Raw genomic sequence first — 26,681 nt, forward strand, 5'->3', positions numbered from 1 at the left:
AGAACTTCTGGCACTATGTTAAATAAGAGTGGTAGGAGAGGGACTTCCTTGGTGGCATTGCGGTGGGAAATCCACCTGCCAGTGCAGGGGACACAGGTTCGATCCCTGGTCTGGGAAGATCCCACACCCTACTGAGCCTGCACTCTAGAGCCCGTGAGCCACAACTATTGAGCCCATGTGCCACAACTACTGAAGCCCATGCACCTAGATCCCGTGCTCCACAACAAAGAGAAAACGCTGCAACCAGAAGCCCACGATGCACCACAACGAAGAGTAGCCCCCACTCACCGCAACTACAGAAAGCCCGTGCAAAGCAACGAAGACCCAATGCAACCAATAAATAAATAAAATAAAATTTAAAAATGACATCAGCAAAACCCTCGATTTGTAAATTGGGCAACTCATCTACAATTGTTTAAAAAAAAAAAGTAGTGGAGGAGGACATCTTTACCTTGTTCTGAATTTTAGGGGGAGTGCATTTAATCTTTCACTATTAAGTATAGTATTAGCTGTAGATTTTTTGTATATGCCCTTTATTACATTGAGGAAACTCCCCTCTATTTCTATTTTTCTGAGAGTTTTGATCATGAATGGATATCGAATTTTGCCAAATGCTTTTTTCTGTATCAATTGATACAATCATGTGTTAACATAGTGGATTACATTGCTTGATTTCTGAATATTGAGCCAGCTTTGCATCTCTGGAATAGACCCCACTTGGTCATATGTATAATTCTTTTTTATATTTCTAATTTATATTTGCTAATTTTTAAAAATATTTCTTACATCTGTATTCATGAAGGATACTGGTCATTAGTTTTGATTTTTTATATTATCTTTGGTCTTGGTATCAGGGTAATAATTCGTAAAATGAATTAGGAAGTGTTCCTTCCTCTTCTATTTTCTGGAAATGATTGTGTCAAATTGGTGTTAATTCTTGTTTAAATGTTTAGTAGAACTCTCCGGTTTAATGATCTGGGCCTGGAGATTTCTTATTCTGGTGGTGTTAAAGTAAGAATTCAATTTCCTTCATTGTTATAGGATTATTCAAATTATCTTTCTATTGAGTGAGTTATGATAGTTTGTGTTTTTTGAGAAATGGTACATTTCATCTGTGTTGTCAAGTTTATATATACAGACTTCTTCATAGTATTCCTTTATCAGTCTTTTGATGTCTATAGGGTCAGTAGTGGTATCCCCTGTCATTCCTGATAATGGCAATTTGTGCCTTCTCTTTTTTTTAATTTGTCAAACTTGCAAGAGATTTGTCAATTTTCTTGACTTTTTCAAAGAACAAGGTCTTCATTTCATTGATTTTCTCTATTGTTTTTTGTTTTGTTTCTGTTGATTTCTGTTCTTTATTATTTCCTTCTTCCATTTGCTTTGGGTTTAGGTTGCTCATCTTAATTCTAGATTCTTGAAGTGGGAACTTAGGTTATTGATTTGAGACTTTCCCTCTTTTCTAATGTATACATTTAGCACTATAAATTTCCCTCTGAGCACTGCTTTAGCTGTGTCCCACAAATTGTGATATGTTATATCTTCATTTCATTCAGTTCAATATTTTTTTTATTTCCCCGAGACTTCTTTTTGACTCATGGATTATTTTAACGTATGTTATTTAATTTTCAAGTTTTCCTGTTATTTTCCTATTGTTCATTTTCTACTTTAGTTCCACTGTGGTCAGAAAATAAATTCTGTATGATTTTGATTCTTTTTAGTGTGTTGCAATTTGTTTTATGGCCCAGGATATGGTCTATCTTGGCATATGCTCCATGATCACTTGAGAAGAATATATTCTGATGTTGTTGGGTTACATTCTATAATGTTCATTTGAGCCTACTGATTGATGGTATTGTTGAGTTCTTTTACACCCCTGCTGATTTTCTATCCATTGTTCTATCAATTTTTGAGAGAGAAGTGTTGAAGTCCTCAGCTAGAATTACGATTTGTCTGTTTCTCCTTTCAGTTGTTTTTGCTTCACATATTTCATTGCTCTGTTGTTTGGTGCATACACATTTAGGATTGTTAAGTCTCCTTTGTGGATTAACTCTTTTATCATTACATCATATTCCTCTCTGTCTCCTACTGCTGGGCAACAGTGAAGGTTCCAACTCTCAACTAGGCCTCCTCTGAAACCACCCTGATGGGAGGGAGAAGGGGCCTCATTACTGCCACGTGGGGTAGAAACCCAGACCCCTCTACGATACCACCCCAGCATAGGTGTTAAGGTGCCTTGTCATAGTCTCTCAAGTTAGAAGCCGAGGCTCCCCACTTAGTCTTTCTTGGCATGGGTGCGATTGGGGCCACAGTTTTCTATGGTGTTTGGTCATTACCATCTGAAAGTTTTCTGTCTTGCTATGTTGCTTCTTTCCTGGTCCTTTGACTAGAAAAAGCAGACTTTGCTGGAGCTTTTTTGTCCACACTCATTGACATTTCTTGCTTGCCAGCTACTTCAGCTCCAAATTTGGGAAATACAAGGCAAAAATTAAAAAAAAAAATCCCAAGGAATTCATGGATGTGTTTTTCCTCGGGTGCCAAAGTCCCTCCTGGTCTGCCTTCTTCTCTCCTTTCGTTTCTTGTGTTTCTTTTATATATAATGTCCAGGGGCATTAGCTGTACTCTGAAAGAGGAGCAGGGGAGAGTATACCTACTGTCATTTACTTCTTAATAAAAGCTGTATTCAACAACCAGCTCACCAGTTCCTAAAATTTAGCAATCAGCTCTTATAAGTTGGCTCCAACATAATACTGCTGAGTTTCAGAGGGAGTCAGAGCCATCTCTCACCACAGAAGCTAAAGTGCCATGTGCTTCATTCCTAGCCTTCCCTGCACCTTGGGCACAGGCACGTGATGTAAGCTTGGCCAATGAGATGCAACCACCTGGGACCTTGGATCAGGCACTAGTAATGCAGCAGAATAATGGAGGATCCTTCTGGTAGCCACTCCAGGAGCAGCCACGGCAGCCACGACAGCAATGCCAGGGATGGCATCCACCGCCAGGGGCTCAAACCATGGCATCTCATGCTCAGCATTCTCACCAAAAAAGAAAAAAAAAAGCATTCTCACCAAACGTTTTCTATGACATGTCTTTGTGGTTCTGGCCAATATCGCTTCTGAGTTGGATTCTCCTATTTTCCCAGTGGTTCTGTGAGTGGCTTTCAACAGCTCTGTTTCTGCTTAAATTAGCTAGGTCTGGCTTCTATCAGGTGCAAATAAGCATTCTGACTGATTGCACATTCTGCTGGCTCTCAGCTGCAAACCCCTCTGGGAAACAAAAACCTCAGCCTCTACCACAAACATCCTTATTCTTGCTTAGAGGAAATGATTTGAGGAGTAACTTACAGCTAACAGAGCAGTGGAATTTAACCTAGAAGGGCTGCTGAGAGGGGGTGCTAGGAGCCCAAAGCCACAACTACATAACCCACTAAATTAGCTGCCAAACACCCCCATCAGCTATTCTGATCCCCATATGGTGAATACAGACTTAATTATAGTCTCTCCCTGTGAGATGAGCAAGTGGGCATTGGGTAGAATACACTAACTAGCCTGACCTTGGGAACAAGACAATCCAGATGGCACAAAAATCTCATTCTCACTTCTCCACTTTCCACTCACCCCCTTCCCTCCCACACCACTGAAAACCTGCTCACTGGTTAGAGGGAAGTTTTTTATGCCCCTAAGGGTGGCTTTTGTGCATGAAAAAGACCACTCATGGCTTTACTTGGGTCTTGAAAATTAGAATTTGATTTACTAAACTTGTAGATTCAGAAATAAATAGCTCTTCCTTAAGCTTTAAAAATCAACTTAGGAATCTTATTATCCTATTTATAAGTCTAGCAAATATTAACAATCACTTTGAGAGGCTTTTGATTAATGTTTAGTCCCATTTATACACTTAGTTAATTAAACCTCTTTAACATTTTAAGCAGCATTTATAAATTTAATACATTCAATTCCTTTTTAAGTATTTCATCTGACAAATCTTCCCAAGTATTAAAGCGACTCATAGATTTCATAAATTAAGCATACAAAAAGCAGTCAAGCTTAAATTCTCTTAAATTTCCAATCTATATGTAAACTTAGAAAGATTTCAACTTAAAATCACAAATCTCAATCAATTATTCAAATGAAAGCACAAAAGAGGAATGTTAGTGATCTATTATTCTAATAGCCAAATTCTCTTTAAAATTGTACGAACGTTGTGTCGTTGCTATCGACTGAATGTCTGTCCCCCCAAAATTCATATGTTGAAATCCTAACCCCCAAAATGATGATATTAGAAGGTGGGGCCTTTGGGAGATGATTAGATCACGAAAGTGGAGTCCCCGTGAATGAAGTCAGTGTCCTTATAAAAGACCCCAGAGAGCTCCCTTGTCCCTTCTGCCATGTGAGGACAGAGCAAGAAGGTAGGTGGCCAATTCACAACAACATGGATGGACCTGGACTATTATGCTTAGTGAAATAAATCAGACAGAGAAAGACAAATATTGTATGTTTTCCCTTATATGTGGAATCCAAAAAATCAAACAAGTGAATGAATATAACAAAACAGAAACAGACAAACAGATAAGAGGACAAACTAGTGGTTCCCTCTCCTCAGGGGTAGGGGAGAGGCAAGATACAGGAAGGGGACTAAGTATAAAACAAATAAGAGGGACTTTTCTGGCAGCCCAGTGGTTAAGACGCCACACTACCACTGCAGGGGGCATGGGTTTGAATCCTGGTCAGGGAACTAAGATCCTGCGTGCCACGTGGTGCAGCCAAAAAAAAGAGTGATGTATTACATAAATAAATAAATAAGATACAAGTATGTAATGTACAGCACAAGGAATACAGCCAATATTTTATAATAACTTTAAGTGGAGTATAATCTATAAAAATATTGAATGGTTATGTTGTATACCTGAAACTAATATAATACTGTAAATCAACTGTACTTCAATTTTAAAAAGAAGAAAAAGACAGCTGCTATCTATGAACCAGGAAGTGGGCCCTCAACAGACACCAAACACCAAATCTGCAGCACCTTGATCTTGGACTTCCCAGCCTCCAGAAGTGTGAGAAATAATTTTCTTTTGTCTATAAGCTACTCAGTCTATTATATTTTATTATAGCACCCTGAATGGGCTAAGATAATAATATATGCACAAATTCTTTGAACTTGGAACTACTAAAACTGTAGTTTTGATTCCTTTAAACAGTTGTGTGCTGAATTTTTAATTTTCCCTGGGCTACTAAAATGTCTATGCCTAAGGGAGATAATTTCCTTTCCTCTGAAGTTGTTAATCAATGAGATTTTGTGTGGGATGTTGGCTGCATCCTCACTGGTGACTCTGTGGACCAGTGAAGCCCTATTTGCAGTCTCCAAATTTCTGACTTAAAGATGGAGGTAGCCAAAGAGATCACTCCCTTAGATACAAGTGGTTGATTACTGGTTTTCAAACCAGAGTTCAGTCCATAACCCCCATCCAGGACCCACACCTGATTTTGTATTTATTTGACTCTTAAAGTAGGCAACTATATTTTTTTCCATATAACTCTAAAGAATCCTGCATTCTTTTCTTATGATTCTTAACCCCTGGGACGGCACAATTCTTATGGATATTAAACTTCTATCTAATTTAATTCTGTTTCTCTCTCAGAGTTTTGTCTGATTATAACTCCCAGTCATAACTCCCAGAGTCATTCTTCAAGGTCATTGTTCATCCCCACCTTTTCACCCTACTTTTCCCACTGTGGTCCCTGAATTCCTAATTCCCCTGGGAATGGAAAAGTAGGCTCCCCCCACCAAGACCTATGCTCCCTTCTACCTGGCAAGGCTAAGTAAAAACTTTTTAAGCCTAGTACCTTCTCCCAGACATTGCCTGGAGTTACCATGGCACTACAGCCTCCTGCTTCCCACCTCCCAGAGCAGACACTGCAACGGCCCATGTCTGTTGGAAAAACAAAGTCTACATCAGAGGCAGTGGAGCAAACCCCTAACCTCTCAGAAGGATGAGGAGACATAACCAAGTCACCAACCAGTGCCTGACCTAAGGCTAGAACCCAGGACTCCCAACTCCCAGCCCCACGCACTGACCACTCAGGCACAATGCCCTCAACAACAGCAAAGTCAGCAAAGCCAGGGAGGAGCTCACACATGACAGCCCCAACCAACCAGCCCAAACATTAGAGTGTGCTGTGTGCAGCCCCTTCGGTTGCTTGGTAAACAGCAGAGAAAGAGGCATCATTCTTGCCCTCTCTGAAGTAACTATACATACCACGTACTTGTATGTTCACACTAGGGAGAAACAGTAATAAGAAATGACTGTCAGCTATAGTGGGAACAGGGGGTAGGGTTGGGCCCCAACAAGCAGAGGTTGGAGGAGAGGAAACAAGGCATAGGGGTGGCCTCCAAGGACAAGGCATAGGGGTGGCCTCCAAGGGTCCCAAGCTTTGAGAAAACTCTTACAAAAAAAAAAGCCCTGTACATGATTGGCCCTCCAAAAGCCAGAATGAAGATACTCTGATCCCTCCATCATTAGCATTTTGAAGAACCACTGGTGGAGCAAGAACACGATAGCTAAGATAGAACACGAAACTTCCTGCTGGCTGGAACCCCAGGGCCACCTCCCAGACTCTCATCCATGTTCCATCTTCTCTCCTACGGCTCCTGGGGCTTCTGCCGGTCCTTTCTCTTTCCCACCTGCCACCAACTACTCATCAGCCTGGCATGCAGCCTCGCCAACATCTCTCCCTCCAGCTGGCTGGGAAAGAAACCCACAATGCCTCTTTGGGTTTTGAGGGTATTATTACTAACAGACACAGAGAAAGTGACAGCTGTAATTGAAACTAACCAACATAAAAACCAAAACATCTGCAGAATTCTTTAAAAGTTCTATTGCTGTCACCCTTGGCTGTCACTGGATCCTCAGTGGGGCTGTGTCCTTGACCTCCTGGCCCTTCTTTCTTTGCCACCTGCTCAGCCATATGCCCTCCATGTGTCCCTGTGGCCAGGCATTGTTTTGATATTGTTAAGGGTACAAAAGAGGCTCAGGCTGGGTTCTGCCCATCTTATGGCCGGGAAGGGAGATAGACAGGTACAAGTCATGGGGGTGCAACAGGAGAGGTACCGTGGCAGGCGTGCTAAGGGAGACTCTGAAGAAAGTCTTATCAAATATATGATATCGCTTATATATGGAATCTAAAAAAAAACAGCTGCAAATGGACTTCTTTGGTGGCGCAGTGGTTAAAAATCCACCTGCCAACGCAGGGGACATGAGTTCGAGCCCTCATCCGGGAAGATTCCACATGCCATGAAGCAACTAAGCCTGCACACTGCAACTACTGAGCCTGTGCCTTAGAGTCCACGAACCATAACTACTGAAGCCCGAGCGCCTGGAGCCCATGTTCCACAACAAGAGAAGCCACCACAATGAGAACCCCGTACACTGCAACGAAGAGTAGCCCCCACTCGCCACAACTAGAGAAAGCCCGCGCGCAGCTACAAAGACCCAATGCAGCCAATAAATAAATAAATAAATAATATTTTTTTAAAGGCTACAAATGAACTTATATACAAGATAGAAATATAGTCACAGATGTAGAAATCAAACTTATGGTTACAGATTGGCGGGGAGTAAGGGGAAGGGAAGAATAAATTGGGAGATTGGGATTGACATATACACACTACTATATATAAAATAGATCACTAATAAGGACCTATTGTATAGCACAGGGAATTCTACTCAATCCTCTGTAATGACCTATATGGGAAAAGAATCTAAAACAGAGTGGATGTATGTATATGTTTAACAGATTCACTTTGCTGTACGCATGAAATAAACACAACATTGTAAATCGATACCCTAACAAAAAAAATTTTTTTTTAAGTTTTGTTTCACACACTCCTCAGTTCTCCCCTCCCCCTCCCTCTGCCATTCCAGCAGCATCCAGCCCTTGCTCCATCTACAGCTGTGCCCCACCTCCTCTCTGCCCCTCTCCTGCCATGGTCCGAGCAGCCTCGTCCCCAGAGCTCCCTGATCCTCCTCCCAGCCCCCCAGATCCAAGTGGGACTCACCCGCCACCCAGAGAACATCCCAACGGCTGTCTGCTTCGTCAGCACTTGATAAGGCGTTATTCAGTAAAAAGAAACATTTCCAACTAAATTAAAAATAATCCCAGCAGAGCCTTCAAATATTAAATCTTCCTTCTGGAACACAAACCCTACAAATATTGACGTTTGCTCTTGGCACAGGTGGTGTGAATCACACAACTGATCAAGTTCTCTCTCAGATAATTATATCATTTATTTATCTAGAACCCAGACTCCTCACTCTGTTTCCTATTTGCCACGTTGGATTCAATCCCCCGTTCGATGCTTGCCCAGAACCTATTTGATTGTTATTGTCAGCAATGGCTTAAGCACCAGCTGTATGGTCAGTGTTTGGTGCAAGTGCCCTTGAACTCTGTTTCGTCTTTCCACTGCTGCTCAGAATTCCCTTTGAGAGCTCTAAGTGTCAACAGGCACGATCATTATTTGAGTCACCTGATACAATACAAGAAGAGATGTCACACCGGCTGCCAAACGGGACACATTATTGCCAGGTTCTGTGCCCTAAGGGAGGGGCCGGGGCAATCCAAGCAGATGGTCTATGAGCTCTGACAGCCAGAAGCTTTCACGAAGACATCAGACCACGCGTGAGCTGAATCTTCAGCACAGAACAAGGAAATGCCAGCCGCTCTCTTTGCTCAAAGCAGAAGAATGAATTAGCACTTCAAGCCTGAAGTGGGCTTGAACTTGTCCAAGGATACTGAAAGCTTGGGGCAGCTGCCCAGGATGCGGCCATAACCCCGCTCAGAAGCCACAAGGGGAAGGCTAATATGGCAACGGGTCACTATCCTCCTTATCGGAAGGGTCCTGGGCCTCCTTGGACGTGCCCACTCACCAAGCTGCTTCCACTGTAAAGCAGACGGTAGCGGGGCCTGTCACTGAAAAGCACCATGGCCGCTACCCTCCCGTTGTCCCCCAGAGCTGGGCCACCGGGGCGGATGGGGCTCCTCTCCCTTGGCTCTCCTCCACACCTGAGGAAGGCAGCCTCAGTCAAGCTGCAGCCCCCCAGGAAGATAAGTTTGAAGGGTCAGTGAAGTGAAAGTCAGAAAAACACCGAGGCTCTTCCCAAACGTGAAGATCCCTGAAATGATCTCTGCAAGGCCAGGCCACTTGCCTTTCTGTGGGTTGGCCACTGTCCCATCACCCTTGTCTTTCCCTGGCCCCCACTGTCACTCTGTCCTCTGCCATCCCTCAAGGGACCCATCCCTGGATTGGGTTGCTCAGCCCTCTAAGTGCTCTCAGAGCCTCCACAGGCCCCCGCCCTGGGTGAGAAAAAATCCCCCCTAACTAGGCCCAGCTCAGCACATATTTTGGTCAACTCTGGCCTTGCACTTCATTAAACTGCAGTCGCCTTCCCTTGGGGAGGGGAGGGGCTGTAGCAAAGACGGTGGTCTTTAAGGCTCCCAGCTCTTAGATCTTATTCATGTCCTTTCCCATGGGGGGCGGGGGGCATGTTCATAGAGGTTAGGTGTGGCTCGATGATCTTTCACGGAAATTTGTTCACCTATTGTTCTGAGGCCTCACGGCCTAGTCCTACTGGAGGCCACCTTGACCCGCTAGCCAAGACCAAGACTCATTCAGTTTCAAAAGCCCCCGCCCTCCTGTCCCCCATTTTCCAGCTGAGCAACGCCCACACTTCTCAGCTATTCGCCAAGTGGAGATGACTGACACAACCTGTGTCCAATGAAGAGCCGAGTCTTCAGGGCCCGGGTCACTACTTCCCCTCAGGAGCTCGGAAAGAAGCCGGTTCCTTGCCACGGGGTCTCAGCATCCCCCAGGCCCAACGGGGAAGCCCGCCCACACCAAAGCCGGGATGGGGGACCAGGCAACCTGACTTAAGGCTCAGGAAAGGAACAGAGTCCTGCGTGCAAAGCTTATCAGCGAAGCCTATCTGAGCGTCTGGCCCCTGCCATCTCTGCGTTTGGAATCTGCTCTGCTCACTAGTTTTTTGTTTGACCTTCACTTTGCTGCTTGGCGAAGTTCCTCTGAAATTCCACCTGGCCTTGGCCAATCCAAGGGAAAAGGAATCTTGTGTTCATATAGGCCAGGGGACTTGCAGTTGGAGGCCATCGTGGCGCCAGAGACCGAAACGGCAGACTGGACTGAAATACTTAAGCCTGAATGACAACCCAGGACAGCTGGAGGGGCGCCTCTCTTCCTTATGAACACAACAGCCTCACAGCGATCTGTCCCTTCTTTCTTGACCACCTTAAGGGCTCTAGCTGGTGGCCTGAACGCCTGAGAGGAAACTGGAGAAAGGGTAAGGAAGAACTTGGGCCGGCTCTAGAGGAAATGGCTAACATAGGGTTGAGGCATCCTGGCTCTTGATGCTCAGAGCTGCCCAGGGCTTTGGAAGTCCATGGCACTTCTCTGCCTCACCCCTTTGTCTCCCTAGGAGGAACTAAATGTGCTTGAAAGTCCACCAGGTGGCAGTGCTACCCAGGCCCAGTCCAGACAGAGCCTGAAGTGTGAGAGAACGGCCACCAGAGGGCAAAAACACAGGGACAGCCGCTCAACCACGCTGCTGGTTGCCTAGCAACCGTGACGCAATGGGCTCCCAGTTTGCACCCTCTTCAAGGCCTCCCAGGTTATTTCTGGCATAACAAAGACGGTTGCACAAGGAGTGGCCTCAGGAATCCCAGAACTGCCTCTGTTAGGCCAGAAGAATCTAAAATGGTCCAGGGACCCCACATCCAGCACAACCCTGGCGTCTAGGGGATTGGGCAGCTACTGCCCCTGTTCTTGAGACAGCCAAGGATCAGGAAAAGAAAATAAACATTTTCCATTCCCCTCTGTAGCCCCACAGCCGTTGGGACGCTATGATTTCCCCAGTGGCTAAAGCAGAGCAACCTCCTCCCTCTCCCCTCCCCCATCTAAGCAGAGGCTGGATTAACAGCATATGACCTTGAGCCAGACCTTGAGCCTCCAGCTCTTCAACTGTACTTCAGGGGGGGTCGAGGGGGTGATGATAAGGCCCAGCTCTGACCTTCTGTGGTCTTGATTCTCTCCCTTTCCCCTAAGAATTCTGTCCTTGCCTCAAAACTCTCCCTGACTTTGATGACCCTGAAAATAGAATTCTTCCAATTCTTCCAAGTCCAGATGGATAAGTATGACCCGGGAAACCAGAGATGGAACCAAGAAAGTGAGGCAGACACAAGACAAGGAGTGTGGTTATAATGAGCTCAAAGCCTGTGCCGGTCTAGTCTGTGAAAGGGTCTGCATGAGACGAGGTCAGTGCCCGGGACAGAGTCAGGGGGCCACTCTGGCCGTGGCATCAGTAGTGGTTCCAGGCACATCTCTGGGTCATGAGGAGCCCACTGGCCCTGGGGCTGGGCTCTGACTGGGGCCCGGTGTCGATCACTAAGGTGTCAGGGTCTCTGAGGGGCACCATGGTGGAGGATCACACGGGCATGTGCAGCTCGTTGTACTCATCCTGGCCGTCCTCGTCAAAGTTTGGTTCAGCATCTTCGGAGTCCAGCTGCAGAAGAGAGTGGAAGGTTGGGAGAAGCAGGGGAGTGGACGCACCACCTCCCATTCCCCAGCCCCTCCTCCGGCCGGCAGCCCTCACTGCCCCCAGACCTTGCCAGGCCTCACTGTCTACAGAGACATGGCCCCAGGCTGAATCATTTCCCTCTAGCCGAAACTTTCAAGTCACCCCCCAGGGATACCTCCTAATAATAATGACAATGATAGCAGCGACCACACACAAGTACTTTCCTGGGGCTCCAAGCTCCTGTGGTGCCTTTGTATACACCATGTGTGGGTGGACAACTTTCAAAGAGATGTCCCTTCCTCGAGCTGACACAAAAACGGGGCTCAGGACGGCTTTCAGCACCACCCCACCCCACTCATCCCTCAGCTGTGTGCTTGTGTTCAGGACACAACCTGCACAGCTGTCTACAGCAGCCCTGTGCTTCCTTCACACCAAACCAGCGTTCTCATTGTTTTACCTGGATTCGTGTTTAATCCTCACCACGATCCTATAAGGGAGAATCTATTAGTAGCCCCCGTCATACGGACGCAAATGAGATTTCAGAACATTAGGTAACTTGCCTGTGGTCACACAACAGCAGAGACTGGCACCCAGGGCCGTGCCCCCTAAGACGGCCCCAAGCACCACCCCTTACCGCCTGCAGCTCCCTGTCTTGGAAGAGCCGGGGCAGAAGGCAACGCCTCAGTGGCACCGTGAGCAGCAGCAGGAAGGGAAAGGCGAGAGAGGCTGCCGTGGACTTGACCACCCAGAGCAGTGCAATACAGCCCAGCTGGATGCATGTAAACAGGTGCATCCGCCAGGTCTTCACCTGGGGAACAGGAGTCAGGTCTCATCACATCTTTGGGAACTCAGCTCCCCAGATCCCAGCTTATCCTTCAGAGTCATCGTGTCCACCTCCAGCCCAGGGATCTCGGCAACCCCTCCCCATCACCCTGCCTCCCCACCTCCATGCTTACTGGCCCTACCTTGGTCACATAGGGCTGTTCAGGATGGTGTTTTGCCGGCATGAGGATGAGCAACAGACGCTGGGACAGCTGGATACCGGACAGCGATGTGACCCCCATGTACAGGAAAATCCCGAAGAGTACGGCCAGCGGGATCCGGCGCAGCACAGCCCCCATGACGATGGACAGGCCTGGAGCAGGTGACACACAGCTACATGACCCCTCAGACAGCCCCCATGAGGATGGATGGGCCTGGTGGGGAGGGGATGAGCTGGGCCTCATCACTGTGACCAAGAGAAGACGGAGGAGGATACAGAACCAAGAAAGGGCTCAAGAGAAAAGGCACATGGAGTGTCAAGAAGCAGGTTTGGGGGTCAGAGCAGGGGCCAGTCATGATGCGTTTGGAAACTCAGAAGGGATCTGGGTCAAGCCTGGGATGGAGAAAGGATTCAAGGTCCAAGAAGGCAAGTCTGCGGGGTGGCGGCCGGGACCTTGCAAAGTGGGCACTCTCACCCACAAGGCTGGCGATGAGCACTCCCGTGACCCGCTGCTCCCGCACCTCCTGGATCTGGGGCTTGTCGCCGGGCGCGATGGCGGTGCGCATAACAGTCAGCGCATTTACGTGGGTCACTGAGCGGACGGTGGCGGCCGTGAGCCAAGGCAACCCAAACAACCCACAGAGCCCACCCAGGGAGCCGATCAGAAGCAGGTCCAGGTGGAAGCCGGAGCCTTTGAGCAGCCTCCGCGCCTTCTGGCTGACGATGAGCCTGTGGGGAGAGGGCGGGGGGTGAAGGTGAGTCGGGGGGAGGGTGGGCAGCGGCAGGGCCAGGCATGCACAGCAGGGACGCGGGGTGGGAGGTGGGGGGACTGCAGAGCAGAGCTTCCCCAGGACCTGCCAGCTTCCTCCTTCAAGCTCTCAAATTTAAGTTCTCACATTTAAGCAAATTGGAGCCAAATTCCCATACTGCGGATATTTAAAACACCACAAAAGCCGGATGCCAGCTCTCACCACGTCATTGTGGTTTAACCAAAATGAGATACATGTGAGCATCCCTGGCTGCGAGAACATGCTGCCAGGGTGTTCTGAGGACTGTCAAGTGCCACCCTGCGAGTGGTGGTGGTGACAGACAGACATCACGTCAAAGCACCACGGGAAACCGTGCCCCAGGCCCACGGACACCCTCCGGCCGCCAATCCCACGGCTTCCCACTCCTCCCCCGAGCCCCCTTACGCAGTGATTTGTGTCTCCATGAAGATCAGGATGAGGACCAGAAGGGCAGGCACGGCGGCTGCCACCATCATCCAGGGCGGGAAAGGACGGGCGCTGCCGAGGGGCGGGATGAACCACGTGCGCTTATGGGGGGAGGTCACTGAGAGCCCCGTGGGCACGGTCAGCTTCTGCACGGCCAGAAGGAAGATGGGGGTCAGGAACACGAACAGCTCCACGTGGCGGCTGTTCCTGCCTAGCTCTGTGTCCCCAGGACCAGGGCTCCGGGGAATTGGGTGTGAACAGGTTTGGGGAGAATTAATTTTGTATTCTCCAAGGTCACTGTTCCTCCAAGGGTCTGGGAGCAAAGGAGGAAATGATATACCTTCTCCCTGAGCCCCAGAGCTGTCAGGAGACCTGCTGTGGGGGCACCTGTCATTCTGCCCCCAGTCCCACACCTGCTCCTCCTGGAGTCTTGACTAAGGGTCACACACAGCCCCAGACACCCTGGCTGGCCTCCTCAGCTGGACCACACGGCTGCTTCTGAAACCCCCAGGCCACCCACCCCTGTGCGGGCCCAGCACGTAGCCACTCCACTAGGAAAGCTGGGTTCCAGCCCTGACTGGCTGCTGGGGCAGTGGGGACCTGTTATGGCCTCCATCTCAGGGCCCTGGGGTGAGAACCAGCTGCCGGAGGGGGTCGGGACTCACTCACCTGTGTGTAGGTGTCTGTAATGGAGTAATCCACCAGGACCATCACCAGAATGGAGATGGGGATGCCGAAGTCCCCGATGACGCGGCGAGCCTTGAGAGGGGCCCATCAGGGGAAGGGAGCAAAAGGTGGATGGAGAGGAGGGTCAGGGGACTCACACGGGAGCTTTTTACCAGGACCATTCTCAGGCCTGGGCGGGAGCCGGAAGTCCCCTGACCTGTCCCTTTAAACCCCACAGGTGCCAGCCCAGCCCGGGAGGGCGTTCCTCTCCTGATTACACTTCCCTGAGACTTCACACAGGGGTGGGGGCTGTGTGGACGTGACTGGGAGGAGGGGGCGGGTCCTCTCTGGAGCGGAGCCTGGCAGTGACAGCAGGAACTGAGGGACCCCGCAGGCCCCACTCCCGCTGGCCACGCACCTTGCCACCCAGGAAGCGGCTGTTTCTGAACTTGCGCAGGAAGAAGGCAATGAGAAAGGTCCCAAGCATGAGGATGAGGGACAGCAGAGCCGTGTTGGGCTGGTTCCTGGGGCCCGGCAGCCCCTCGGTGGGGGGCGGGGCACTCCCATTCAGGTCCAGCTCAGCCTCCAGGGCCCCCTTAGGGGGGTAGAATGGCAGCAGTGGGTGCTCCGTGAACACCTGTGTGGGTTACGAGGTTGTCCCAGTGCTCATGTGGGCAGGTGACCCTGATTTCACAGCATCCGTACACCTGTGAGGGAGAGGGCCGGCCCCTCCCACACCTGACCGGGCAACATAACACAGGACATCCGGCTCCGTCTCACACACGCACGCCTCTCCTCTACACACAGTGACCCAAGGACCCCCAGCCGCGCAGCACTGACAATGCCCCCTTCCGTCCCATACCTGTGCAGGTGAATCCTGGACTTGAAGCCTCTAGGTCTGACTCCCTGCCCTTCGGCTCAGACCTAGCCTAGGGCATCCTCAACCCCCCACATCCACACCCTACAGAGCGTTCCTCCTTGTCCCCTCCCCCCCCCAGTGCTCCACACCCCCACCCCAGGTGCTCGCCTTCCCAGGGCGCTGCCCAGCCCCCACCTACACCACCCCCAAGACCTCCCGGGGCCTCCACCTTGTAGAGCTTGTGGAAGGTCTCATAGATGAAAATGAGCGAGATGAGGAAGGCGAAGATCTCCTGGGTGAAAGGCGAGATGTAGCGGACCAGGAAGCTGCCTTCCGCGGCCACCAGGGCAAGGACAAAGACCACCAGCCAGAGGCCAACCCACACCCGGCCCGTGAGGTACTCCAGGTCCTGGGCTCGGCAGAACTAGAGGTCGGGAGAGATAGGTGGTCGCCCACAGCCGTCTGCCGTGGACGTCAGGGCCCCACGGGACAGGCGGGAGGTGAGCCCGGAGGGAAAGGAGGGAGAGACCCCAGGGGCCCATCACCTGGGCCAGGGGCAGGGGGTGGAGCAGATGACCCCTGGGGAGAGGCAGGATGGCTGTCACCTTGAAGAAGGCTTCTTCAAAGACGAGCAGTGGCCCCGAGAAGCCAACCACGAGCAGCGGCTGGGCCCCCAGCAGAGAGAAGAGGACGCCAAGCACAGCCGTGGACACGATCAGCTCAGACACACCCATCAGCCCCTCCGTCTTCTCCCCTGGGGTGGGCAAGGGTCAGTGGGATGGCCCTGGCCTGGCTCCTTCCACCCGGCCCCTCCTTTTCGTCTAGCTTCCCCTACCCTGGGGACCCAAGAGAAGTGAAGCAGCCCCCCAGAGTGGCAGACAGGGCCTCTCTCCACTCTCAGCCCTCCGGCCCCTCACCACAGCCCCCCGGGGTGATCACCAGATCCCCCACCCCTTGCACCCATCCCACCCCCCCTCACTTTACAGTCATCCCAGAAATGAGCAGCGGGGCGCCCTGACCCAGCAGCTCCTTAAGATGGTCACACGGGAGGTGATCCCCGCTCACCCACCAGCCCCCCGAGGTGACCCCTGAGACGCCCTGACCCAGAAACCCTGCAGGTGACACAGCCCGCCCACCTCTCTCCCGCCCCCTCACCTAGCAGCCCCCCGAAGGTGATGGCAGGGCTGAGGGCAGCGAAGTAGATGAAGAGCACGGCGGCCACGCACTGGGAGTGCAGGGCGTCCCGAAGGTCGCTGGGGTAGTGCGGGTACCGGCGCTTCACGTCCCGGACAAGCCCCCCAAACACCGAGCCCGTGCGCAGCAGGGGGTCGTCATCCGGGGCCGCCTCGGAGCTCCCCAACTCCATCACCAGCTCTGGGGGAACACGGGGCTGCTGGAGCCTCTCGCTTGGAGCGGGCCCTGGGCCCAGTCCTTCCCAGCCTGGGATGCAGTGCAGAGACCCGGGTCAGGGATTGGAAGCCAGCATGCGAGGCTCAGGAGCCAGGACGGGGCTGGGGTCCGGGCCTCGGGAGCCGTGGAGGGGACATGTGTGCAGGCGGCTCCGGGCCCCAGAGGGTCTGACCTTTCCCGGGGGCCACGCAGCCACCCTGGGTGGTCATCTCCACTTTGGTCTGCTCGCGCTCCCGCCGCTTCCTGAGCAGCTCGCGCTGGAAGGCAGCCACGGAGCGCAGCAGGTCTCGGCCCTCCACCTCGGACGGGGGGATCACAATGCTGCCATCCAGGAACTCGCTGATGGCGCTCAGGAGGTCCTGCCGGTCGTCCGCCTGGTAGGCAGCCTCGTGGAACAGCTGGGGGCAGGAGAGGCAGGGGCTGAGCCCATGGCCCGGGGAGGCCCTGGGAGGGGGGTTTCAGGGAGGAGGTGCTGGGCCATCACAGCCAGAGGCAAGGTGGACGGACATTCAGCCACATGCACGGGTCCAGTCTGCCTGTCAAAATTCTGACTTAAGTTCCTGCTGGCCGGCAGGCGGCCATGGCTCTGAACACCCCCGCGTGTGCCCTCCACTCCCCTGGGAGCCTCCAAGCTTTCCCACGATGCGACAACCGAAGGGTAACACCTGGCACAGAGTTACCAATCCAGTCTCCATCCTCCCTGGGAAGTGCCCACATCCTGTTGGTCGATAAGTATTTTGCACATCACGCCTGGCTACAGGATCCTCCTGTCCAAGCCCAGGAGAATCCAGATTCCCTTTCAAGTCTCACATCACGTCGGAAACTTCAGAGCTGCTTCTCTCCTGCATCCACCTCCTTGTCCCCCTCCCACAGCCCCAACCCAAGGCTCCCTTTTCTCCTTCGGCTAACAGCTCCCTCCACCACTCCAGAGCGCTGCCTCCACCCAGGAGGGCCATGAGCACCCCTGCACCCATGGGTACCACTGGGGGCAGTGCGAGGGACAGGGAACAAGAAGGGGTCAGGGAAACAGGCCTAGAACGCCCAGCCTGAAGGCTGCCGGACTCACCTTGTCAGACATGAGGGTGGCAATGGAGCGCCCAAGCTCGTGATAGTCAGTGCTGGTGTGGCTGGGCCCCAGCATCACAAAGAGAAAGCGAACCGGCACGGGGACCTCAAGCACAGACTCCAAGAGGACAGCCTCATTCAGGCGCACAAAGGCTGCTGCTGGCTGCTCCAAGAAAGGCACACAGCCTGGGGGAAGAGTAAGGCACAGGGTGCTGGGCAATGGGGAGCAGTCAAGGCAGGCCCTGGAGGGGATATCTGAGGCCATCATGTACAGTTGAGCAGGTTGTGCACTGCATAAAGAAACCCCAATCTAAAGAAGCCCTATTTGTTTATATATCTGTATACTTATTACAATTTACCAGCAGTTGTAAATCAAGGGTATTAAGGAAGGGGAGCTTTTTTCTAATTCTCACAAAGGTGCTATATGGACTAGCAGCAGTCCAAGATAGCAGAAAACTGGACGGGAAGCTGGCAGAGGATTAGGGAAGAAAGGGCTGGAGGCAAGATGGGTTGAGAGGAAGAGTAGGGGCAAGGTGGGAGCCTGGTTGGGGATGGAAGAGGCAGGCTGCTGGCCAGAGATCAAGACAAGCAGACTGCGGTGGAGGCATCCACACCCTGTAGCCCCTGCCCCCAGGGCCCAGCCCTGCTTACCCACAAGCACAACAGTAGCCTCAGCATCTTCGGGAATCTTCTCCAGCAGCTTCAGGCTTTTCCCCCGATGACCATCTCCCCCAGGCATGTGGAAGGGCTTCTGAGGACGCAGAACTGGAATAGGGCTGGGACCCAGACCGGAGGCCATGGCAGGCCCTCCCAGCCCTTGCTCCAGGCCTGGACTCTGCCCTCCAACCCCTGGATCCTGGCCCTACTTTCTCCCTCCCCAGCCAGGCTGGGGACTATTGGTGAAGTGCCCAGAATCTGGACCCCTCCTCCAAGCCCCTCCTCCCACCTGAGCCTTATCTTGTTTAAATGGCTCCCCTGGGCCTGCCCCATCATCCCATTTAAACTTCTGTTTCTCCAGAGCACGGGTCCTTTATGCATGCAGGTCCCCCAAATGCCTAGTATGGCGCCTGGCATCCAACCTTCCTGACCCACTCAACGAAGCCATCCATGGCCTCCATTGAAACTGGAAGCCCTCCCCATCCCCCAGCCTGGGTCAGAGAAAGGCGACTGACCTCCTTGGCCTCAGGGTCATGAGGCCAGAGCGGGGCTGGCTCCCCCAGGTCATCGGCCATGGTAGGCACTGCACCGTCAGGGCCATGGCTGGGGGTTGGGTGATGATTCCCTAGGACCGAGTTCACGCTGGAGCTGGATGCATTTCGGGGAAAGAAGCCACTGTCCTTGTCATCATTGGGATGGCTGGGGACAGGGCAGAGGGGACAAGGCAGGTTAGGAGGAGAGCCCCCTTGGTGGACTGAGATCATGAGGAAATGAGAAACGGAGGGCCAGGGCCTCCAACCTTTCTGCCTCAGTGTAAAAAGGAACACTCTAATGGTTGGTACTGTCCAAAGATAAAAAAGGAATGAGCTCCCCATCATGTGGAGCATTCAAGCAGAGGCTGGAGAGCCAATCAGGAGAGTCTATGCTCCTAGAAAGGCAGCCGAACCTGAAGGCCCCCTCCCAGATGCCCCACCCTGGCACCTGTGTTTCAGCAGCAGGGTGCGAAGGACACTGGCCCTGTCCTCCGGCCGGATCTGGTCAGACACAATCATAGTCTCCACCACGAGGTGTGCAATGCCTGGCAGAGTGGTCTGCTCCAGGTCCAGGAGGGCAGCTCCTGGGGGCACAGTCAGGGGACAGAGCACAGTCCCATCAGATAGAAAAGAACTACCCCCCAGCGGCCTTGCTCCCCAAGGGCAGGCAAACATGCTGGGTGAGCCAAGTGCCCGATGTACCTAGGCAGATACACAGCTCCCTGTGGGCCCAGCCCAGCCCAAGAGGGATGCGAAAAGGGAGCACGGGGTGAGGGCACAGCCCCTCCTTGCCCAGAGAGGGGGTCACCTGTCGGTTTACTGCACGTGGACAGACACCTACTGTGCCTTAGGTACACTGCCAGGTACCAGGGCACAGCCCCGCCCCTCAGAGCTTATGGCTGTGCAGGCAGCTGGACCCCATGTCCCCAAAGTGGCAGCCAGACCTCACCTGGCCCCAGGGCTCCAGGGAGTAGTCCCCAGAGCTGGGCAGCCCGGCACAGGCTGAGCTCTGTGGTCCGTGAAGAGGCCCTGGCAGTGCCAGGGCCGGGCCTGCAGGGCCCCTACCGTGGGCGATGGTCCTCCTGAGATCCAGCAGGCTGCGGAAGGAGAGCGAGGCCACATGGGGCTTCCCCCAGCGCTCTGTCTCTTCCTCCACATCCTCCTCAAACTTGATCCAGCGGGCTGTCTCCCGCCAGTGGGGCTCCTGGCTGCGGTCCAGCATCAGCTCGTTCAGCTCCACAAACACCTGGGGTGGACGCCAAGGGTGAGGACCTAGGGGCCGCCAGGTGGGACTGGCTGTCCTGGGGACATGGCAATGGGCCAGGCAGGGAGGGAGGGAGAAGGGGGGAAGGAGAGGCGAGAGGGAGCCAAAGGCCCACCCCCTCGGGGGCCGGTACCTCATGAGGCCTCCGGTCCAGCTGCTTCTTCTTCTTCTTCCTGCGCAGGATGGGAGCCAGGCCACTGGGGCTGCCCCTCCCGCCCTGCGTCCGAGACGGCTTCTTTACCAGGTGCCGCCGCACACCAGGGTTGTCCTCCAGCCGGTGACCTGCAGAAGAGGTGGGCTTGAGGGTCCCAGGGCTCCAGCTCAGGGCGTCGGGGTCATGGCCAGCCCCTCCAGCTCTGCCCAGCCAGTCTACTTAGGGGGCACCACAGTCACCCAGGGGCCATGCTGACAAAACCACAAGGTCCAGTGTGGCCATTTCAAACACAAGGAGGCTGAGGCCCAGAGAGGGGAAAGGACGAGTCCAAAGTCACAAGGGGGACACTGGCTAAGCCCCAGTAAAAAGGCAGACCCCCAGCTCAGTCCACAGCCCAGCCATGGCCACTGCCCCTCACTCTGCAGCGCCAGGACCCACATTAAGTCACCAGGCCCCATGCCCTCAGCACTTTCCCTGCGCCCCTCGGCATCCACGCCCCCCCATGGGTACACATCCAAGCGGACTCAGGCACAGCTTCCCTCCCTTCCTCCCCACCTGCCCCTTCCAGGCCCGCAGCTGGGGGAAGGCCAGCAGCCCAGTTACTCACAAGCCGGTCCCCCCGCCATGGGGCTCAGCTGGCCCCTGATGGACTCCCACAGGTCATAGTCCTCAAGGTCCAGCACAAACATCTCTAAGTCCCCTGAGGCCAGCGAGTCTTGGGGGCTGGGGGCCAGAGCATCCCCGAGCCCAGGGCTCGGTGCCCCATTGGGCTCCGTGACCTCCTCCAGTGGACTCGTCATTCCCCAGGCAGCCGCGGCCTCAGCCCCTGCTCCCTCCCAGAGTCCCGGCTCTCCCAAGAGGTGGGAGCCTGGACAGCAGTGGACCTCATACAACCAGAGCTGGAAGTGGCCGGCTCTCCCGACCCCGACTCCCCGGGTCCCCGAGCCTGCTCCCTGCTGCCTCCAGCCCCCACCCTGGGTCTGTACACACGCCCTCCCCCTGGCCCCCCCCATCCTGCTGCCACCGCTGCTGCTGCTGCTGCCGCCATCGGATTGTTCCTGTCCCTGTCCTCAGGCCCTGGCAACTTTCCATGACGTATTGAGCTCAAAGCCCTCCCCACCACCCCCCCCCACACACACACTGTGATTCCAAGGGGGAGGAGGGCGGGCTTAGTGATGCCCCTGGCCTGGGCACAGAGCCCCATGGGTGATGACAGGTGGCACAGAAACCAGGGCACTGATAAGATGGAAGGAATGTGCCGAGATCACAGCCAGGCCCAGCCGAGGGTGGTGTGGTGGGAGTGGGGGGCCCCGACATAGGCAGAAGCAGGGCCTGGAAGAGTGGTTGGGGCTCAGGGGGCTGGTTCAAAGTGGGTAAAAAGAGTCTGCCCGGAGAAGAGGAGCCTCAGGGGCGGGGCGTACAATGATGTCTCCAAATGTCATGTGGAAGAAGCGCTGCCTTATTCCGGGGGTGACTCAGGGGACACAAGCAGGACGGAAGGGCAGAGGTATCGTGAGGGGAAATCTCAGCTCTGGTGCCCGAGGCATGGTTTGATGAGGCAGTGAGCTCCCCATCACTGGCCACGTTCCAGCAGACAGGGATACCACAGAGGGACTCAGCCCTGGGCAGGAGAGACCACAGAGCCTCTCCAAGGTCCCTCACAGGCTGGGCGCCCATGGGAGTGGGTGTCACTCACTCTTCATGTCATCCAGGTCCGCAGAGCCCAGCATCTGGGCCTCCGCCTCATCAGTGGGCACCTGCTGCTCCGGGCCACCCAGGCTGCCCAGGGCACTGCCTGGGCACAGCCGCTCCCGAAGGTCATAGCTAGCTGATGGGCTCCACGGCCGACTCTTCTCTCCGATGACCCGGGAGACCCGGGCCCGGGGACTAGGGGAGCTGGGGAGGAAACATAGCAACCTTGAACTTGGCAGGGAACCTCAGTGGAGAAGGGCCAGGTTAGGGGGTTCCTCTGCCCTATCCCAGCTTGGGACGGGGCCTGGAGTAGTCCCCTGGGGACTAAACACAGGCTCCTCCTGAGCAGAGGAAAAGCTTACCTCCACCTCCCTACCCCCATCACACTGGTCCCCAATTCCTCTTTGTCCCAGTCCTCCTCTCCACCAGACACCCTCTCCCTCCTGGAGGACTCTCCCAGCCAGCCCTCTGGTTCTCTCCTCCTTGTCAATCACGCAGAGAAGAGGCATGCCCTCCCCGCCTCCTCTGCCCCTCTCCTCTCCTCCTAGCTTCTTCTCTGTGGTCAGGAAGGAGCCTGGGACCCGCTCTGGGCCAGGCTGGAGGCCAGTACCTGACCGAGTGCTGGGGGCTCTTGTCGGAGCGGGGGCCCACCGAGGGCAGGGGCTTGGTGAAGGCGGCCCTCCCTGAGAGGCCAGGACTGTCATCCTCGTCACTTCCAATGGAGAACTGTGGATAAACCGCATGTGCCCTGGGTCCCTGCCCAACTCAGCCCCGTCACTCCCCCTACCCCCCACCTCACCAGGCCTCCCCTCCTCTCCGCACCTCTCCCTGAGCAGCCAGCCCTCCTTGGGGGCAGACCTTACCTTTGCTTTCGGTGGGGACCCTGAGGGTGGGGGCTCCACAGGTTCTGCCTCAGATTCCCCTTCCTCTTCCACCTCCTCTTCCTCCTCCTCCTCATCCACTCCGGCTCCCCCCTCCTCCTGGATGGGAGGGGTGCCCTCGGAGGGGGGAGCAGAGGTTTTCTCCTTCTTCCTCTTCCTCCTGGTTTGCCGGGCAGAGGTGGGGGGCAGTCGCCGCAGCTTGTGGGGTGGAGGCAGGCGCGCCGAGAGCGGGTGGTGGGTGTGGTGGGATGTGTGCCGGTGAACTGGGGGTGCAGGAGAGTCGGTTGGGGCCCCGCAGAAGGGGGCCCCCCACCACCCTAGGGGCACACACCTTATTCTAGCTCAAGGCCTCAAACAAGAGCACCCTAGTCCTTCCTCCAGAGTCAGGCTCCCCCCAACACCTGTATCCATAGCCTGTCACTGGTAAGGCCTGATAGAGTGGGGGGATGGAGTGATGGAGAGGGGAGGTCATGACAGGGAGGATGAGGGGATGAGAGGACAGGACACAGCAAGGAAGGGAAAGGTAGAGTCAGCAGAGCTAAGGAGGGGAGGAGGGGTGGCTGAGAGAAGAGAGCAGGGCCAGAGGTATGATAGAACCTTGAGGATGATGAAGGTCACCAAGGGAGGCCTCAGGCCCATCTCCCTACATCTCCCCTGTGTCTGGGGCCCAGCTCCCCTGGCAGGCAGACAGGTGATGGGTGAGTGAGGCAGGATGACTTAACACGGCATGGTGGCCCAGCACAGCGTCCAACACAGCGTCCAACATAAGATGGCACCAGGTGACCAAGCCAGTGGTGAGCACGGTGATGGTGGCAATGAAGGTGATGGCAGTGAGGGCGGCCACACTAGGGGTCCCCAGGCTACCCACACTCAAAGTCCCGCTCGCTGTAGCTGCGGCTGGGCTTCTCGGGGTCCCAGGCTGGGGGCTTGCTGATGAGGTCCCCAAACCTGCTCACAGCCAAGGTCTTGCCCAAGTCATCGTCCTCCTCCTCCATGTCTGGACTCAGAGGGGGCTCCTCCAAGGGCACCCGGACCTGCAAACCCAACAGCCTCTTCTAAGCACCCTTGCTGCCACACACCCACCCCAACTCCAAGCCCTAGGTGGAGGTGGGGGAGACCAGCAGACTCCATCTTCTACTCCCTGTGGCCCAGGCTGAGGTCAACTTCCCAGGCTTCCAGGGCTTTGGAGGAGAGGGGGCAACAGATCCGAAAAATACTAAAAGACTCCCACTTTCTCCATGTCTCCTGCCCAGCTCCATCCCTGGATCTGGGGGCGCAGGGTCCCAGGGTCGACCAGAAGACCCCCACTCTCCTCCTTGAGGTCCCTGCCCCTCCACTTCTCCTACCCCCACAAGCATCAGTCACCTGGGGTAGGGGGGAGGCGCCCCCGGGCGGCTGAATCACTCCGTTGGCCATGTCCGGAGAGGCGCTTGGAAGGCTGTGACTCACTGAGGGACCCGTGACCCAGGTGAGAAGAAGGGGGCGCTGCGCGGACCTAACGGGGAGCCCTGGGGGAGGAGGGCGGGGTCAGGAGCTTCGCGCGGCCGCCCCCTCCCCCTCCCCAGAGCCGGATCCCCCGCCCGCCCGCGCGCCCATAGAGGCCCCGCCGCGCCCGGGACGCCCCGGGGCCCGGCCCGCCGCGCCCCGCCCCGCCCTGCGGTACCTCGGGGCTCCGATGCATGCGGGGCTCGGGCCGGCCGCCGCGCCCCATCTCCCTCCCGCGCTCGCTCCGGGGCCTGTCGCCGCGCAGGGCCGGACGGCCGGGGGGCGCCCGCGGCCGCGGCGAGCCAGGCGGGCCGGGCGGACGCAGGCGCCGGAGCCCGGAGCCCGCGGCTCCACCTCCTCGCGCTCGGCTCCGCAGCTCCGCCGCCGCCGCCGCTGCTGGGCCGCACAATGGGAGCGGGCGGGTGGTGGTGACTCACCCCGCCCCGGCCGGTCGGGCCCCCACGCGCCAGCCCCCGCAGGACCCTGCCTGCGCCCCAACCCCTTCTCCCGCGCCCCACGCGTTGCCGGGGGCGGGAGCGCCGCCCTCCACTCCCACAATCCCCAGATTCACGCACCACCTTGCTTTTTGCTTCCCCTCCTGGCAAAAGCCCTGGAGGAGACCCCTCCGCAGATGCCAGCCCCTCCAGCCTTGGGAACTGAGCTCGCAGAGCTGGGGGAGCACCCACCACCTGTCCCTTCAATCCCGATATAGCCCCAGATGCCTGACTTCTGCCACCAGGCACCGCCCAGCATTTGACCTTGGCAGTTACCTCTCCTCCCTGGGCCTCGGTTTCCCCAACGTAGCCAGAGGGACCTGGAATCGGACTGTTCCAAAGTTCCATCCAGCTCTAAGATCCTGTGTTTCCACAGCCTCTCTCCCCCTTTTCCACTCCCTGAGGTCACATCTCCTTCTCCGAGGGCAAAGGTCCTTGGAAGGAACGACTGGATCCCAACTTGACCCTCTGGGGTCTTGCTGAAATTGGGCACCTAGAGCAATGCCGTGTCCTTAATAGACCCTCATTAATAGCTGATGGAGCCACGTCCCTGAATCCTTAGGAGAACTTAGGAGGATGTGGGGGGAGAACTCAAGATGGAGCTGATGGGCAGGGGAGGGGCCAGGCCCAGGAGAGAGAAACCAAGCTTGCCCTGGGAGGAGGGGGGGATGGGGGGCAACAGGGTGCTGGGCATGATGAGCTCTGTGTGGGGAAGAGGTTTAACCCTGTGACCTTGGGCATGTAATTCACCCTCTCCCAGCCCTGACCTCACTCGGGTGTCAGCTCAACCAGAAGGAAGATTCTCAGAACTGTAGAATTCTGAAGATTATACATTCAGAGCCGACAGGAGGAGAGGGGAAAGCAGCTAGTATCCCCTGAGCACTTTGCTTTGCACCAGCAGCCCTGTGCAACCAAGATTCAGGGAGGCTTGTTACCCTGCCATGGTCATGGCTGAGAAGCTGGCTGCTCACAAGGCAGCACTGGTGTATGTCTCAGCCACGGCCGTTTCTGGCTCCAAGCCTCTTTCAGGGAAAGAGATGTGATCGGCCTCCCAGTCTCACAGGCCGCGCAAAGCGTGAACCAAGACACCCACATGAGAGCCAGCTATGTGTAAGTAGAGTGTGTGAACTGTGCCCCAAAACTCTGGATGTGAGACCCATCTGCTGTGGGTTGAATTGTGTCCCCACCACCACCACACACGCACGCACGCACGCGCGCGCGCATCACCGATTCATAGGTTGAAATCCTAACCCCCAGTACCTCCGAAGATGACCTTATTTGGAAATAAGGTCATACTGGGGTAGGATGGGCTCCTTTTCCAATATGAGTGGTGTCTTTCTAAAAAGGAGGGATATGGACACAGACGTACTTGGGGAGAATGCCATGTGAAGGTTGGAGCCTTGCTGCCACAGGCCCAAGAACTACCAAAAGTTGGGAGAGAGGCTTGGAACAGATCTTTTCCTTGGGCCTTCAGAGGTAACATGGCCCTGCTGGCATCTTGATCTCAGACTTCCAGCCTCAAGACTGTTGTTGTTACTCTGCAGTGATTTATCCCGACATAATCCATGTGTCCGTCAGTAAACCTGGACTCAGCTTTGAGACAAACCCAATCCCAGACAGCACCTCCTGTCCTTGAAGTTTCTCTTGCCCTGTGGAGCCCACCTTTCAGCTCATTTGTGCTAGGGTGACATTTTGACATGAGTCTAGGTCCTTTCTCCTCCCCCAATTCCACCAGAGC

At 54.6% G+C, this 26,681-nt stretch overlaps 1 protein-coding gene across 2 annotated transcripts; it reads right to left on the minus strand.

Moving 5' to 3' along the window:
• Positions 1-11,266: 11,266 nt before the first annotated feature.
• On the minus strand, positions 11,267-24,380 carry SLC4A3 (solute carrier family 4 member 3). Of its 2 annotated transcripts, none has more exons than XM_057745153.1 (22): positions 24,330-24,380; positions 23,833-23,998; positions 22,947-23,227; positions 22,694-22,809; positions 22,088-22,287; positions 20,371-20,519; positions 20,039-20,219; positions 19,422-19,557; positions 18,956-19,139; positions 18,435-18,534; positions 17,785-17,969; positions 16,891-17,116; positions 16,464-16,682; positions 15,914-16,062; positions 15,538-15,732; positions 14,868-15,086; positions 14,453-14,542; positions 13,763-13,929; positions 13,045-13,298; positions 12,553-12,722; positions 12,222-12,395; positions 11,267-11,572 (listed from the first exon to the last, which is right to left on the minus strand). In XM_057745153.1, exons 1-22 carry the CDS (start codon positions 24,378-24,380, stop codon positions 11,495-11,497), a joined length of 3,690 nt encoding a protein of 1,229 aa, XP_057601136.1. In that variant the 3' UTR covers positions 11,267-11,494. The 2 variants fall into 2 exon arrangements, with proteins under 2 accessions (XP_057601136.1, XP_057601135.1); XM_057745152.1 differs by having other exon boundaries at positions 22,088-22,314.
• Positions 24,381-26,681: the final 2,301 nt, after the last annotated feature.

This window comes from Hippopotamus amphibius, chromosome 8 (assembly GCF_030028045.1).
Source record: "Hippopotamus amphibius kiboko isolate mHipAmp2 chromosome 8, mHipAmp2.hap2, whole genome shotgun sequence".
Lineage (NCBI taxonomy): Eukaryota > Metazoa > Chordata > Mammalia > Artiodactyla > Hippopotamidae > Hippopotamus > Hippopotamus amphibius.

Coding starts and splice junctions, on each gene's coding strand:
- SLC4A3 (XM_057745152.1), bottom strand. CDS start 24,380: ATGGCCAACGGAGTGATTCAGCCGCCCGGGGGCGCCTCCCCCCTACCC. Junction 23,228..23,832: donor CAGCGAGCGGGACTTTGAGT/GTGGGTAGCCTG, acceptor CTGCACCCCCAG/TTCACCGGCACACATCCCAC. Junction 11,573..12,221: donor AAGACAGGGAGCTGCAGGCG/GTAAGGGGTGGT, acceptor TCTCTTCTGCAG/CTGGACTCCGAAGATGCTGA.